Here is a 16,908-nt window from a genome sequence, read left to right as displayed (position 1 = left end):
ATTTTTTTTGTTTTTCTGGCCAATTGAACAGTCGTTGAAGCTGAAGAGCAGCGTGGAACTCGCATATGAGAGAGAGACTTGTCAGTAAGGTGATTGAGCCAACAAGAGTCTTAAGCTATAGTGTTAAAGGGAGAGGCAAATTTTAGATTTGTGTTTAGAATCCTTTGAGTTTGTTAAGTAGGGATTCATCTTATGCTCGATATTCATGCCGCATGTTCTAAATCTTCAATAGGGTGGCGACTAGGACTTAATTCCAAAGGTTTATAAATTACTATCATTTAGTTTTGATTTTGATTTTGATTTTTTGTACCAAAATGCTCGTTTCGGATTTTGATTTCGACTCATTGTTCGAATTTCACACTTGACACCACATCATTCGTTTCACATATTCACACCAGTTTTTTCCATGCATTCCGTTTGTTCTGCCATGTTCAGCGACTCACACGAGTACTCGCTTCCGCTGGGTGATACACTTCAAAGTAACCCAAACTCAAGAAAATATTGGACGCCGGAATTATTTTCCTTCCAAACTAAAACAAACAAATTACAAATCCAACGATATTTAGAAGAAGAAAAAAACCAGGCCGCATATGCACAAAAATGCCACCAAAATCGAAGTCTTGAGCTACAAATCAATTATCATTTTCTTTTAACTGTTATACTCAGATAATATAAATAATACCTACACGCCTGAATCATGATTCCATCACACATCTTGCATGAAACCACTTCCCATTTTTTTTGCGATTCAGTTGACAATCGGTATCAAGAAAAAGAAATGGATACAGAATAAGGAAATTCTTCCAACTTATTTATGGCAATGATAGTTATGTTGTTGATATTTGCGGCGGTTGCAGGAGGATCCTCGTCACCTGCTCCACCGCCCTCCACCAATGTCCGGCAAAAGGTGGTGGCGGAGGGTCAACCGCCATGGCCAAAGGCTGTGGCAGCTCAGCCTGTGATGAAGGTAGAAGAAGACGACGAAAAAGACTATGCTATATGGAATCCGGCGCCGTATTTTGGTGATGGAGGATATGGAGCTCCTATACCTCATGCAAAGGATGCCTACTCTCCTCACCAACCATGATGTTCATTGTAACATTTCTAATTTTCTTTACAATATACTACTATGATCTTTAAGGCATAAATTAATGAAATGCACGATTTTGTTTGAATTGTTGCTTAATCCACGCAATGTTAGAGTGGAAATGCCTAAGGCCAAAAGTCTAGGTTTGAATCCACCATGACACGACCTTTAAATTTATTCATCTGCTTGTAAAAAACAAGGGTAGTTTGCTCTGCATTTGAAGAAGAAAAAAGAATAGAAAATGGCATCGGTTTGTGGAGAGAAAATGTACTCCCTCCGTCCCATTAAATATGTGACATTTGCTTTTCTGCACAAGATTTTATGTAGTGTTGTTTTGTGAATTAATGAAGAGAGAGTAAAGTAAGAGAGAAGAAAAAATAGAGAGAGTATTGTTTCCATTTTTAGAAAATGTTTTATTTTTAATGGGACAGACCAATACGGAAAACGTTTCATTTTTAATGGGACAGAGGGAGTATGTTGCAATTAGGGTTAGGCCTTTGAGTGAGGGAAATCTCAAAGAAAGATTAGCATCAACAACACTAATTTATTGAACAGCACTCTTCAGGAAAAAAAAATACAAAATGTACAGAGGTTAGTATCAACAATGCACTCAAGATTTGAGAACAGCTCCTTCAACAATCTTCCAGCCTGACTTTGCAAATGACATTTCGTACCGTGTTGTGTATTTTATACTATACGAGTCATTATGCTCGGGATGAGCATCATCAGTTAACTGTGCAGACTCTTCAAAAGTTGCTTCCACAATAGCACGACGGCCATCAACTGACACAGTAACGCTATCAATATTAAGGTTCAGAAGTTGATAATCCCAGAACCAGCCACGCTGAGCAATTTCCATAGCTCTGTCAGTCCAGATGTTTAGCATTTGACCATCCAATACCTAGCAACGTGAATTACCAGCTATAATACGACAGGCAGAAGCATTTTGCTAAATGAAAACTCATAATCAGAGCACTTTAACAAAGATAATAATTCTAGAGGAAAAATGTGGAACATATAACAAAATGAGCATCTTTCTATATTTAGGTCCTACCCATAATATCATTACATACAAGTGATTAGCCCAACTGAAATGGTAATAGATTATGACTCATCATATGGGATGATAACTAGATGCTTACCTCAAGCAACTATTTTATTTTTCGGAGTATTTAGGAGTTTCTAGCCCATGTAAGGGATGTATAATGGCTGAATGTGATTTTCTATAGGATCATGATCAAATTAAGCTAAGGGCTAAAAGGTACCAGATGTAGCAGGGGCTTTTGTAGGTAAAATAACAATTAAGTCAAAGTCAGGCATGATAGACAAGTTTCTCAGACTCACCTCTGATAATTTTTCAAGACAATGATCAGAACCAAGCGCTAGAGATTTAACAGCTTGCCACTTGCGCACCAGATTCTCTGCTAATCTTGCATCCATTCGGGGTATTTCTTCAGAATTTTCAAAGACTGGGGCCCCTGAGATGAATACAAAATTTTTAAACCACGAAACAACAGACCAAGAATCAAAATTGGAAAATATTATTATACATCTTAGCTTTGCAGTCAATCCACTTTTTAACCAAGGAGAGGATTTCTTTCCAATTATTACTTTACTGGTTCATTTGTTGAGGAGAAGGAAATTTGGGTTTAGTAACTGCTACTAAAGAAACATAATTACATTAATCCACTGAAACATACCTACGTTGATGACATCGGAAGCCACAGAAGTTGTGCTAGGGTCTTTATGTAAATCAGAAGAGCCAGTGCGATATGACATGAATTTCAACCCCACTAAAGTCGTGAGACAAACTGCAGCACCGGCACACATGATCTTTATAGTTGCATCTTTTATATTGTTAGTAATAATTTCTTGTTGCTGCAGTCCATCACGACCAGTAATCTCCGGAACTCCAAACCTGTGGGAGTCATCATGATCAAGATCCATTACAGTCTCTCCACTCACAACCGGCATACCATAACTCTTGATATCATTCTTCTGATAATGTCTGACATTCTTTTCCCCACTGCCAAGAGGAAATACTCTCTGCAGTGCCTGAATTGCACTAACCTTCACACTGTCAAGCACAGCTGTAGCTTCAGCTCCAATCCTTGCTATAGCTGCAGCAGCAGCCAAGGGTGAGCGTCCCTGACCTTCCAGTTTCTCTAAATACCTCAAAACCGTAGGATCATCATAATAATCTCCAAGCTTGAATATAACATCTTGGGTCTCTCTAAATCTAGGAAATACCACTTCCATCAACCATGTCTCTAATAGTTTGCAGAGGCCAGGGAGGAGATCATCTTCATTGTCGTCACTAGAGTGTTCTATAACAAAGTTAATTATCGACTGATCTCGGTAAAGTGACTCTTCATTATCCAATCCCAACCATGCACGGCATTCTTCTACTTCACCAACAAGAAGAGAACAAAGACCCCTCTCAAGTGCAAAGTCTATTTCACGATTTTCTCTGGTGCCATAGGCAGTTGAGGAGTTCCCACTAGCAGTAATCCTGGTTTGCTGAAGTTGCTGAAAAAGGTTGTCAGCATCTTGAATGAGATGGGGCTTTTTGCTTAAGAAGGCTTGGGAAACTAAAGCAAGGGCCACATTATATGCTTCAAAACTTTCTGCGGGTATGTTACGTGGTGTGGCAGCAAAAAGATCAACCTTACATCAAAAAACAAACAAGTAAGAATATAGATTTCGGACCTGAACATATAATTTGGATGAAGTGAATAAAGACCTGCTCTGCTGCAGTCATACGCAAAAAAACCTCGTTCATAAAATCTTCACGTGTGAATCCTCCAGCCACAGCAGCTGCTCCCCCACCACCAACAGACCACAAAACATTCCGCACACCTTGAAGACCCTGTCTTCTTCTTGACTGGTACTCATCATCCAGTGGAAGTGCTAGGAGCTCTATAACACACTTCGGATTGATTTCTTCTAGGGTTTCATCAATTTGTGCTTGCAAGTCAGGGGCAAGGTTGCTTGCACCTTCTTCCTACATAATTAAATTCATTTTTATAGAGTTCCAAGGAACTCATAAAGAAGAAAGACGTGTAAATCATGTATGTATGCACATAAGATTTGGGAAAACTTATCAGAAATCTAAAGATTCGAGCAAAAAATAGAAGTTGACAGTGCAAAGATTTCAGGCCATGTGGATGTTAAGATGGTGATAAAAAAAAAAAACTGATCTAAATCCATTTCATAAAAGTGAATAAACAAGTTGAAATAGAATACAAAGGATACAATGATAAAAAAAAAAATCTTACCTGCAATAGCTTGAGTGCCATCTCAAGCACTTCACAGCCTCTAATAAAATCAGGAGGTGTCAATTCCATGGCATCCCTAGATAAATCAACATAAGCAAGCGCCATTGACAGCAAAATGTCTTGCTTGAATGACTTGGGTAACCTCTCTTTCAACAAGCTCTCTCCAATTTCAAGAACCAACTCCATCTCCCCAGCTTCTTGCAGTACACACAGGGCTCCCGGAACCTACAATGCCAATGCCCGTTGTAAACAATCTCACTCTCACAACCGAAAAAATCAACGCACAAAAACCAATTATTACGTCCTAATAGCAGTATTAACACTATCCTCAACTTGCTGATTTCTCGAAAAACATACTACTAGTATCTTATTTTGTGAGATTATATCACAATGTGTATCGATATTATTTTCACATTCCCAAAAAAGTATACATCAATAATTTCCAATATTTTCAATAATACTCAATATACAGAAATATGCCCTCAGACTACACTACTTCCAATTTCGCAATCTTCATAGCAAAGTCGAAATTAGGCAGCAGAAATTCCAATTCAACACATTTGCAACCAAAATATATTCACAATTGAGCTTAAAAAGTAACATTTGCTAGAGAGAAACCTTATCCCAGGGCACTTGAGTGACAATGGTATCAAATTCATCATGAGCGAGCCCCTGATTGTACTCCCTGCGAGAACTGGAGTTCGCAAGGGTCTCACACGCTGCTTGAAGAATCTGGCGCCGGCTAATCAAGGCGTCGTCGCTGTAACCATACTGCGGCGGCTTCGAAACCCTAGCGTCGTAGGCTCGGCGAACGCCGTCTCCAAGGAAATGCGGCTCCGCTCCGAGCACCCGGTAGAAATCTAGCGGCATTGAGACGAGGCGCTCCGGGAGGGAAGGAAGAGGCGGAGGCGGAGGCGGCGAAGAAAATGCGACGTCTGGATTGTCTGAGGGGGAAGGGAGAAATTGGAAGTCGGCGAAGAGGCGATCGGCCCATCTGCTGGAGGTGGTGGGGCCACCGCTGACGGCGGCGCTGAGTTTGAAGTGGGGTTTACGGTTGGGCGGAGGTGATAGGAGGCGGCGAGGGTAGGGTGCTACGCTCAGCTGCGAAAGAGCTTCCATTTTCAGTTTTTACTCACTCAACTAACTTCATTATACAAATACACTACTCAATTTTCTGTTTATCAAAATATTAATTTCTGATGATAAATGAATATAATAAAAGTAGAATCGACATTATTATAAATAAAACTGTACAGCGTAATAACAATAAAAAAACTAAGTATCAAAATTTTAGTATATATGAGAATTAAAAATATATACAATAATGAATTGAAACACTGAAACATAATTAATTTGAAATAAATTATATTTTGTCTCCAGATTCATCATGTAATGTGAATTACATGGTTTTAATATCTTCATTTGGTAAGAATTATGATCAAAATATTAGTAACATAATAATCACTCAAAATAAGTATGTAAAATAAATGAATATAAATGTGCTAATACTATTATAAGTAAAGAGTGAAAACCATAAACTTTATTAAAAAATTCAGTGATGCAACCTGAGAAGATAATAAGGAAGTGAATATAAGCTAATAAAATACTACTAATTCTAATATTCTTTGAAAGTGTGGAATGGTTCTATGGCATCAAGCTTTTTTCCTATGGCAAGAGCAAAAATGGGTATACTTAAATTGTATAAGGTAAGTAGGTATGTGTGGATATTCTACCCAATTTTCGCAATCACATCTGATTTTTTTCATCTCACTTCTTCAAGCATTTATTCCATTTACCAGATAAAAAGAAAGAAAGAAACTCATGCTGGGATGTTCGACCTTGCAAAGACTCCAAACAGACCAATGATACACATTGGCGGCTAGAAATCATCAGGTCATATGCATTATTCTCTACTTCATAACTTCTAAGTGCTCCTTTAATATTCCAATCAACTCATAATGTTAATTTATATAATAGTTTCAAATTGTGTGGTTTAAACTCAAGAACATTGCTGAGTAGGCATGTAAGAGAATAATACTCCCTCGGTCTCACTTTAGCAATCCTATTGACTTTTCTGCCATCTTTTTGTAAAAATGATAAAAAATAGTTAAGGAGGAGAAATGGTAGATTAAAAGAGAGAATAATATAGAGAAGAGTCTTATCTACATTATTGTCTCTCTTACTTTACCATTTCTCCACTTTAACTATTTTTTATCATTTTTACAAAAAGATGTCAGAAAAGTCAATGAGAATGCTAAAGCGGAACGAATGGAGTAATATCTATTTTAAAAGAGAATTTCCTTAAATACCCTCAAAACTCTCCTCTTTTATATATTGTATAGATGTTAAATTTAACTTATAGCTACTATCACACTTGTGCTATGCACATATTAATATATTTTTAAAATATTAATTTTTAATTTTAAATTAATTAAATAAAATTAGAATCTATATTAACAATGAACAATATGAGTAACAATTTTAGTTATATGAGAATCAAAAATCTATACAAATCAACATTGAAGCATAATAAATTTGAAATAAATTACATAATATAATGTTTAAACATTAAATCATGGAGAAGGAAGATAAAAATATATCACAATAAAGAATTAAACACAATGGATAATTACTCATCATTTTTAAAACTTCTTTATACACTACATTAACTTTAAAATTAAAATCAATCTCATCCCTATAAACTAAAACCTTCAATTCTTCACAATTTGTTACTCTTCAACAGAACTTATAGGTAAAATAACTCGTTTGTCATTTTTAAAGCCGTTCGCCTCACCTAAAACTACAATAAAATAAGGAACAAAATCAATTTGCAATCCACAAAATTAATAATCAATATGTATTAAAACTATAACGTCGCAAATAAATGTCTTTCATAACCATTCCACCATATTGGTTAATAAAGAAGCAAAATTATAAGCAGTGATGGATTTAGGAGGGGGCGGTCGCCCCCACCGGCCGTTCGGAGAGCCTAAACTTTCTCTTGAATCGAGCTGGAAAGAGCATATCCGCCCCGTCCGTAGAGTGTAGAAATATATTTATTTTCAATAAATGTCATATAAAATGTAGTTGCCCAGCTGTTTGGTTGATGGGTTTTTACGTCTAGGGTTCAACCCTCAACATATGTTTTCCATTCTTTAATTTTTTATTTTACCAATTCATATTTCTTCTTATTATCAAAATAATATCTTTAAATCTTCGATGAAATCTAACATTTTACTAATTTGCATGTATTATTCTTTAGTTAAATTTGTGGAAAGTTTCGTAATATTATACGCTAATACTTTTAAATATTACCCTTGCCCTTCAAATAGAGATTTTTAGGCTGATATAAATTTTAAAGTAAAATGTAAAATATGAAATAAAAAGACAAACATAAAGAAAAAGAAGTTATATCATTTTCAACTGTTACACTGAACTCAAACATATTTTATTGTAAATAGTGATTTTTATTTAAAAAATTTACACTAATTTTAAATTTTTAAAAAAAATATTCCCTATCTACTAACCTTTTTATATCCACGAAATCTGTAAAAAAATGGTTTAAGTATTTTATAATGTAAATCCGAAAATAAACATTTATTTGTCAAAAACTCAAAATGAGATGGATTTTAAGATACCGTTGGAATTATTTTTTTTACTCTAATGATTAAAAGTTACAAAATTAATTTTAATGGATGGACCAAAATTTAAAAAATAGGACTATTTAAACCTTTTAATATATGGACTAAAAAAAAAGGACTTCATGAATCTTTCTTACAATTTTTTTTGTGCTTTAGTTATTTAATTTCTATTTCAATTTCTTAGTTGAATAAATCCATCTTAAATTATTTTGTTTAGATTGTTAGATATCCAAGTTGCAAATTCAAAATTAATTATTAGTCCGTGCGAATTTGATATATATGTGGTTACCTTTAGCTATAAAAAATATAACAATGTTTATTTTAGTGTAGATAGTTCTGATACCATAGTGGAAGCGTCAAAAAAATTACGGATTGGAGTCGACATCTCGAATCCTAAATAAGGGGATGAATTTGGGAACAGGTGAAAACACAACTAAGGTTTCATGGAGTGTGAGAGAGATGATGGAAATGGTGGGATCGGACTGGTTGCGAGAAAGAAGAGTTGCGACTAAAGTTCCATCTTAGTGTACAGAGTTGGAGGTGTGAAAGATAAAGATTTCCATATTTTTAATATAACAAATAATGTAACATCATCAAACTTCAAGTGTAACACTAATATCTGAAAATTGAATATTTTAATAAAATTAAATTACATGCATTTCAAAATATTAAAATTGAAATATTATTTTACAGTCGAAGAAAGTATAGTTGTGATGCGAATACAATGTTTCAATAATTTCATATTATAATTGAAATACTACATGGGTGGGTCTATAAAAGTTAGATAGTGTGATTACCTAAGAGCATCCGCTATGGCGGATGTCCCGCCGGACGGCGGTCGTCCGCTCGGGACATCCTCCATTAGGCTATCAAGGGGCGGACACGGACGTAAGGTGTGGACATCGAATATCCGCGGCGTTCCCGGGACGTCCGTCAAGATATCTGCGCTATGTCCGCCATTGCGGAGAACCGGCGGACGTCGCCGGCGGACGTCCCATTTCTAAATTTAATTTAAAAAAAAACTCTATATATACAACTCGTTGAACTTCATTTCATTCGCACCACTTCTCTTATTAAACGAGTTTCTCCCTCTCTACGTTTCTTTTATTTTTAGTATATCCAAAATGGCAGGTGATAGTGGTAGTGGTGCGGGTGGTAGTGGAGGGGGTGATGATGACTTACGCCGGCGAATGAAAGAGGTCCATTACATCGAGGGAGATAAATCACATGTTACAAGCGGCAGCCGGCGGTACCTCGACCCATCCAGCGTCGATCTATAGTCCCCCGGGACCACATCGCTGCACACTATCGGTTGTACGAGGACTACTTCGCACCGGAGTCACAGTTTGGGGAGAACATGTTCCGGCGAATTTGTTTTCCGAACTCTAATTAAATACTCCACGTAAAATTACTCCAAATACTGCCAAAACACAATTAGTGCGTGCGCGGCGTTGGTGTAATAATTAAGTGGATATATAAAGTGCAAAAAGTTATTCTTCACATCACTCCCTTTTCTCCTCTATTTATTTGAATCCCCTTTTTCTGCATAGACAGTAGACTCTACTCACTCTCACTCAAGTAGGGGTGAAAAAGCTCTACTTCACATTCCACCATCTCTCTCTCTCCGGCGGCCGCTACCTCAAAATACATGGCCTTAACTGCTAAGTGCTAACATACATTCTTGAAATCCAACCTCCAATGCCTACGCCTACTCGTTCACTCCTCGCCGTTGCGCTCTGCGCCTTTCTAACGGCTACCTTTACATGCGCCGGCCTCGTCTCCGAGATCGAAGCGCTACTCTCCTTCAAGTCCAATCTCCACGATCCACGTGGCGCATTGGCCAACTGGAGCGCCTCCACCCCCTCCGCCCCCTGCGATTGGCGTGGCATTCGATGCTCCGCCGCCTCCGTCGTCGTCGAGCTCCGCCTCCCGCGCCTCCACCTCTCCGGCACCCTCACTCCCCGCCTCTCTAACCTCGCTCACCTCCAGACGCTCAGCCTCCACTCCAACAATCTCAACGGCTCCGTCCCTCCCACCCTCTCCGCCTGCTCCCTCCTCCGCGCCCTCTACTTGCAGGGAAATTCCCTCTCCGGCGACTTCCCCCCTGAATTCTTCACCAACCTCACTCATCTCGGCGTTTTGAATCTCTCACAGAATCTCTTCTCCGGCCAAATCTCCGACCACATTCCGGCGAGTATGCGCGTGCTGGACCTCTCCTCCAACTCCTTCTCCGGTCCAATTCCGTCCAACTTCTCCGCCGCTCACCACCTCCAGCTCATCGATTTGTCACACAACCGTTTCTCCGGCGAGATACCAGCAACCATTGGCGCGCTGCAGAACCTGCAGTATCTCTGGATCGACGCCAATTACGTCTACGGAACAATTCCCTCGGCGATATCGAACTGCTCGTCGCTCATCCACATCAGCGCCGGCGATAATATGATTTCCGGCGTGGTTCCGGCCACGATTGGCGCGCTTCAGAATCTCCAGGTCATCTCGCTGCCACGTAATCACCTAACCGGCGTCGTTTCACAATCATTGCTCTGCAACATTTCGGTATCGAATGCCACCATTCGGATTGTGGATTTGAGTTTTAATTCACTCACGGGCATTGGAAATAACGATGGAGAAAATTGCCGCAGTGTTCTCCAAGTTTTAGATCTTCACGAGAATCAGATAGCTGGAACATTTCCTGATCTTCTAATGAGTTTCTCTATGTTAAGGTCGCTTGATGTTTCTGGAAATTTGATCTCCGGGCTATTGCCGGAAAATGTCGGGGATTTGGTGAATTTGGAGGAGTTTCGAGTTGGGAACAACTCGTTAACCGGCAGAATTCCTGAGAGTGTGGCCAAATGTGGGGTTCTTAAAGTGCTTGATCTTGGGAAAAATCATTTTTCGGGTTCAATACCCGAGTTTTTGGGGGAAATGAGGAGCTTAACGACGTTGATTCTCGGTGGGAATGTGTTTACTGGCGTGGTTCCGTCGAGCATAGGCAGTCTTGAGTCTTTACAGGTTTTGGACTTGAGTGATAATGTGTTGAGTGGAACTGTACCTGTAGAGTTGATGAGCCTTGCCAATTTGACTATCCTAAATCTGAGCTTTAACAGATTTTCCAGTCAGGTGTTTATGAATATTGGGGAATTGAGAGGATTAGAAGTTCTGAATATGAGTGGTTGTGAGCTTTCAGGAGTGATCCCTTCTAGCATTGGGAATCTTTTGAAGCTCACGTCTCTCGATTTGAGCAAGCAAAACTTGTCGGGGGAGTTGCCGTTTGAGCTTTTCGGGTCACCAAGGCTGCAAGTTGTGGCTTTGGAGGAGAATTCACTCTCTGGAAATGTGCCTGAAGGTTTCAGCAGCTTGTCTGGTTTGCAGAAACTTAATCTTTCAGGGAATGCTTTCTCTGGTGAGATTCCAGCCAGTTATGGATTTCTTAGATCATTGAATGCTCTTTCACTGTCTGGTAATCGAGTAAGTGGTGCGATTCCGGTGGAGTTGAGCAACTGTACTGGTCTTGAAGTTTTAGAGCTGAGAGAGAATGGCCTAACTGGCCAAATTCCTGCTGATTTCTCAAGGTTGTCTCATTTAAAGAGGCTTGACTTGGGCCAGAATAACTTAACTGGCACAATCCCAGCAAGCATTTCCAACTGCTCTTCTTTGGAAGTTTTGTTGCTGGATTCGAATCAAGTCTCGGGCGGCCTTCCAGAGGCCTTATCCAAGTTACCGATATTAAATGAATTGGATGTCTCCTCGAATAATCTGACTGGTGTTGTTCCTGCAAGCCTTTCCACCATATCTTCTTTACAAAGATTGAATTTGTCTGCCAATGGTTTTGAGGGTGAGATCCCATCTGCTTTGGCTGCGCGGTTCGGTGATCCTTCTGTGTTCGCTATGAATAAGGATTTATGCGGGGAGCCACTGGGAAGGAAGTGCAAAAGGGAGATCGAACGCAAGAGGAGGAAGTTGATTCTTTTCATGGTTGTGGTTTCTGTTGGGAGTTTGATGCTTCTACTGTGTTGCTGTGGGTATGTGTACAGTCTTCTTAGGTGGCGAAAGAAGCTGAGAGCCGGGGTAGAAGGGGTGAAGAAACGAAGCCCCAGTCCCGGCTCACAGGCTCGTGGAAGTGAGGAGAATGGGCAGCCAAAGCTTATTATGTTCAACAACATGATTACATATGCAGAGACTGTGGAAGCAACCAGGCAGTATGATGAGGAGAATGTGCTAAGCAGGGGCAAATATGGGCTACTGTTTAAGGCCACCTATGCTGATGGTATGGTGCTTGCAATCCGCCGCGTCCCCGACACATCAATCGACGAGAGCACGTTCCGGAAGGAAGCCGAGTCTCTGGGAAAAGTTAAGCATCGCAACCTGACTGTCCTCCGTGGCTACTATGCTGGGCCGCCTCCTGACATGCGGTTTCTTGTATACGACTACATGCCTAATGGAAATCTCGCGACGCTGCTTCAGGAGGCGTCGCACCAAGAAGGCCACGTCCTGAACTGGCCAATGCGCCACCTGATCGCACTAGGCATAGCTCGCGGTCTAGCGTTTCTGCACTCGGTCTCAATCATCCATGGCGACGTGAAGCCACAGAACGTGCTCTTTGATGCTGATTTCGAAGCCCATCTTTCGGATTTCGGGCTGGATAAAGTGACGATCGCTACCACATCAGCTGAGGCTTCTACATCCGCCAGCCCCGTTGGAACTCTTGGCTATGTAGCACCGGAAGCTACATTGACAGGGAAGCCATCTAAAGAAGCGGATGTGTATAGTTTCGGGATCGTGGTGCTGGAGATTCTAACCGGGAAGAAGCCGGTGATGTTCACAGAGGATGAGGACATTGTGAAGTGGGTGAAGAGGCAGCTGCAAAGAGGCCAAGTTTCTGAACTGCTCGAGCCCGGTTTAGTGGAGCTCGACCCGGAGTCATCGGAGTGGGAAGAGTTCTTGTTAGGGGTCAAGGTTGGATTGCTCTGCACAATGCCAGACCCTCTCGAAAGGCCTTCAATGAACGATGTCGTTTTCATGCTCGAAGGCTGCCGGTTAGGCCCCGAAATTCCCTCCTCTGCTGATCCCACCACAATGCCTTCGCCTAGCTGAAAAGAACTCATTTATTGTTGTATTCTTTCATGTTTGAGAGAACTTGGTGTAGTATGTTTGATTTGTTTTTATCTAGTATTTTTTACATTATTTTTGTGTGTCAATTGTGATGCTTGTTGTAGAATGGCAAGAATATACTTGCACTAGATTATGAAGCTTATTCATCCTTGTTGTTATTTCTAGTCTAGACTCTAGAGAGAAATGCACATTTATTGTAGTACTGCAATTTATTTTAGCATTGCATGTGTATATGCAAAAGAGCAATTGCAATTATGAATAAAGGTGGCCGTGATTCTGAAACGTGCAGAAAAAAGAGGGCCAGATTCCTGCAGAAAGAATCGTGTTATGTTGCAGTTCGTGAATAGTAACAATGAATATAATATAGGATTATTTAAAATAGAATTCGAAGAAAGTAGCCGTTAGAGAGGGGCAGGGTATGGAAATGTGGAAGTGAGGACAGTTTTTATCGGAAAAGGGCAAGCGTACCGTTTCAGCTGGGGTCGCGCGCTGGTTGGCTGTTAGTTGGGGCCTCCTTGTCCATTTTCATGAATCTACTATTCTCAATCACAATTTATTTTTACCACGGTAAATCCTTCTACAATGATAGCCTGTTCACTAATTTGACTTGAGTCATTTTTTCAATTTTTTCAATGACTATATTTGAGGCATTTAAGTTGAAGCTAGGTAGGAGTACTATCTTTGTATAAATAATAATTTTAGTTTACAAAGTCTATTTCCTGAATTTCTTTGATCAAGTAAAGTTGGCTGACTGAGGAATTCGCTAATGTTGTTTTCAAATGACGCTCTTGTTTGGGACCAAGCGTTTTAATAAATGTAAAAGAGTGTGGGTGCACAACTGCACATGGTTAATAGAAGAGACGACACTTACCATTCTCCATCTCCAATCCATCTCATCTATTAAATGTTCATAGATCCTACTTCCTCCGTCCCATATAATTTTATCCAGTATTCCATTTTGGACCGTTCCACATAATTTTACTCATTTCACTTTTACCATTTTTGGTAGTGTACCTCATATTCCACTAACTCATTCATACTCACATTTTATTATAAAACTAATACTTTAAAAATAGGACTCACATCTCACCAACTATTTCAACTCACTTTTCATTACATTTCTTAAAACCCGTGCCGAATCAAAATGTGTAAAATTATGTGGGACGGAGGGAGTACTATTTTATTTTTATTATTATTTTTTTCAAACAAATTTAATTTAAATTGAGATGAAATATTATTTTAAAAATGATATTCATATATTTTATACAAAAATACGAATTACATATTTCATATATTTAGTGAGATAGTGTGTTTCTTTGGTATAAAAACAATTATATGATGCATGAGGTATTCACATAATAGTTTAGAATAATTGGATAATAAAAAAAGAAAAAAAATCATTTTTTAAGAAAACGGTCATGAAACTTTAACATTTGAGGAATTGGTGAAATTTTATTAATTTTGATAATTTTTTTTTCTAATTTCAGAAAAATTAAAATCATTCAAATTTGACGTCCACTCATGGAGCGGCGAGTGAGCGTCACACCCCAATGAGAGCGTGCCACGTGGGCGGGCACGCATGGCGAGCTAGCTCGAAAATTTCTCTACTGGGCGAGAAATTTTGGAGATGAGAGAGCTGCAGCCCCAGCTCCTCATCGTCTCGTCTCAGCGAGACGAGAGACGAGACGAGATGGAGAAGGCATGGAGCTGGGATGTGGATGCTCTTATATAGTCTTATAGTGAATTGTGAGTAAAATAAATTTAATGGAATGTGGAGTGCGTTACCAAAAGTAATAAAAAGCAAATAAGATACTCCCTCCGTTCACAAACAATAGATCTATTGTTGTTCGGAACGAGTTTTAATGTAGAATTGGTAAAGTAAGAGAGAGGGGGGCAAAAAGTAGGTAAAGTAAGAGAGAGGGAAAGAAAAAGTGAGTAAAGTATGAGAGATGGAAGAAAAAGTAGGAAAAGTTAGGAAAAGTATGAGAGATAAACTTTCCATTTTTAGAAAGTGATCTATTTTTTGTGGACGTCCCAAAATGACAAAAGTGATCTATTTTTTGTGGACGGAGGAAGTATTTATTTATTGATGGACGGACGAAAATGGTAAAATGAGACGATTATTGGTGAAAGAAATGAGTATAATTAGAGAAATAAATTATAATACTCCTTTCGTCCAAAGAATATTTATTTATTGATATCGAATTTTATATACTTTTGTTGGTAAAGACATCGGAAATTTTTGTAGATACTGTTAGCATTTGTATAGCGATATCCATTCCAACATACTTTCTCCGGTCCTTATTAAATGTCACATATTTGATCGGTGCGAGTTTTAAGAATTGTTTGACTTTGTTAGTAAATGTGGGTTATTAAAAATTTAGTGGAATGTGAGTCATATATTTATATATTAATTTTATAATAAAAGATGAGTGAGAATATGTTAGTGGAATATAGAGTCCACTATGAAAATATTAAAAATGAAAATTGACATTTATTGAGGACCATTGAAATATGAGACATTTAATGAGGACAGGAGGAGTAATTATAAAGGACAACCTTGTCATATATTCAGACTATAATTAAAAAATAAATTGAATAGCCCTTCAATAATAATTTATTGCAGAAATAAAATATTTAACAGATAAGCACATTAACGTCTCATCTATGGACTATGGATGTCCAAAATAAATGAAAACTTCATACCTCTTCTTAAGCAAGGCAAAGAAGTTGCATACCCATGGAGTATTTTAAAATAATTCCGATATATAAAGTCAGTTCAAATTTTTCCATCACTCACTCTTCGCATATGATCACATTATTGCAAATGTTCTTTTCTTTTCACAAGGATTGACCGCCTACAACTACCAAAGTATTAAATGAACACGATATTATGTCAATTTTAATAAAACCAATACACCAATTTTGTAGTGTCAATGTGACATATAATCAACATCTTTATGTCTATTGATTGAAAAACATGGAAAATGTCATCACCTGTGTGTAGGGGTGTGTAAAATACCCAAAAAATCAAAATTTGAATATTTGATATGAAACCAAATCAAAATAAAAAATTTAGTTTGGGGTGTTTTAAATTTTAGTTCGGTTCGATTCGAATTTATAAAATAAAAAAAAATGAAAAAATGAATTTACTTTTTAATATTTCAGATATAATAATATTATAACTATAACAAACTCTATTTGTGTTGTTTGTACTAATAAATGCTAGTATATGATATTTAGGTATTATGAACATTATAATTGTTTGAATATGTTAATTAGTTGATACTATGAATATTTAAAGTTAATTTTTTTATTTTCAGATTTTTTGATTTTGGATATATATGTAATTTTGGTTTTTCAGCTTTTGTAGTTTGGACAATCGATTTTTTTTAACTTATTTGTGCAATTTTGGTTTTTCAGCTTTTGTAGTTTGGACAATCGATTTTTTTAAACTTATTTGTGCAATTTTGGTTTTTCGGTTTGGATCGGTTTGTAGTTAGAATTTCGATTTTTTGGTTCGTGTTTAATTTTATACAATTTTAGTTTTAAATTCGATTCGATTTGAATAAATAACTGAACAGTATGCTTGTATCTATGTGTTGTTTGTTAGAGTTTGTATACTAGAAATCACGTTTCGAGTTATTGAATACTGTAAAACTCTTATTTTATTTTTCAATGAATAAAACAGATTAATTTTGTCATAATGTTGTTATGTTTTACATTTAATGGATGTTAATTGCATGTTTAAATGTATAAGTTAACTTAACAGAGTCTAAGTCTTTGTTTT

The 16,908-nt window shown here is 37.9% G+C and overlaps 2 protein-coding genes across 2 annotated transcripts; one reads left to right on the top strand and one right to left on the bottom strand.

Annotated features, from left to right (window-relative positions):
• Positions 1–1,611: 1,611 nt before the first annotated feature.
• LOC148923039 (protein ACCUMULATION AND REPLICATION OF CHLOROPLASTS 6, chloroplastic-like) lies at positions 1,612–5,520 on the bottom strand. The gene is made up of 6 exons (XM_089061880.1): positions 4,984–5,520; positions 4,366–4,590; positions 3,831–4,091; positions 2,788–3,754; positions 2,432–2,565; positions 1,612–1,988 (listed from the first exon to the last, which is right to left on the bottom strand). Exons 1-6 carry the CDS (start codon positions 5,482–5,484, stop codon positions 1,698–1,700), a joined length of 2,379 nt encoding a protein of 792 aa, XP_088918006.1. The 5' UTR covers positions 5,485–5,520; the 3' UTR covers positions 1,612–1,697.
• Positions 5,521–9,532: 4,012 nt separating this feature from the next.
• Positions 9,533–13,282, top strand: LOC148923038 (uncharacterized). The gene has a single exon (XM_089061092.1). It carries the CDS (start codon positions 9,705–9,707, stop codon positions 13,098–13,100), a length of 3,396 nt encoding a protein of 1,131 aa, XP_088917218.1. The 5' UTR covers positions 9,533–9,704; the 3' UTR covers positions 13,101–13,282.
• The last annotated feature ends 3,626 nt before the right edge of the window (positions 13,283–16,908 follow it).

The sequence above is a fragment of the Salvia hispanica genome, chromosome 6, assembly GCF_029641045.1.
Source record: "Salvia hispanica isolate PSC_SH4W2 chromosome 6, Shi_PSC_v1, whole genome shotgun sequence".
Taxonomy (NCBI): Eukaryota; Viridiplantae; Streptophyta; class Magnoliopsida; order Lamiales; family Lamiaceae; genus Salvia; species Salvia hispanica.
This window is presented reverse-complemented; position numbering and strand designations above follow the sequence as displayed.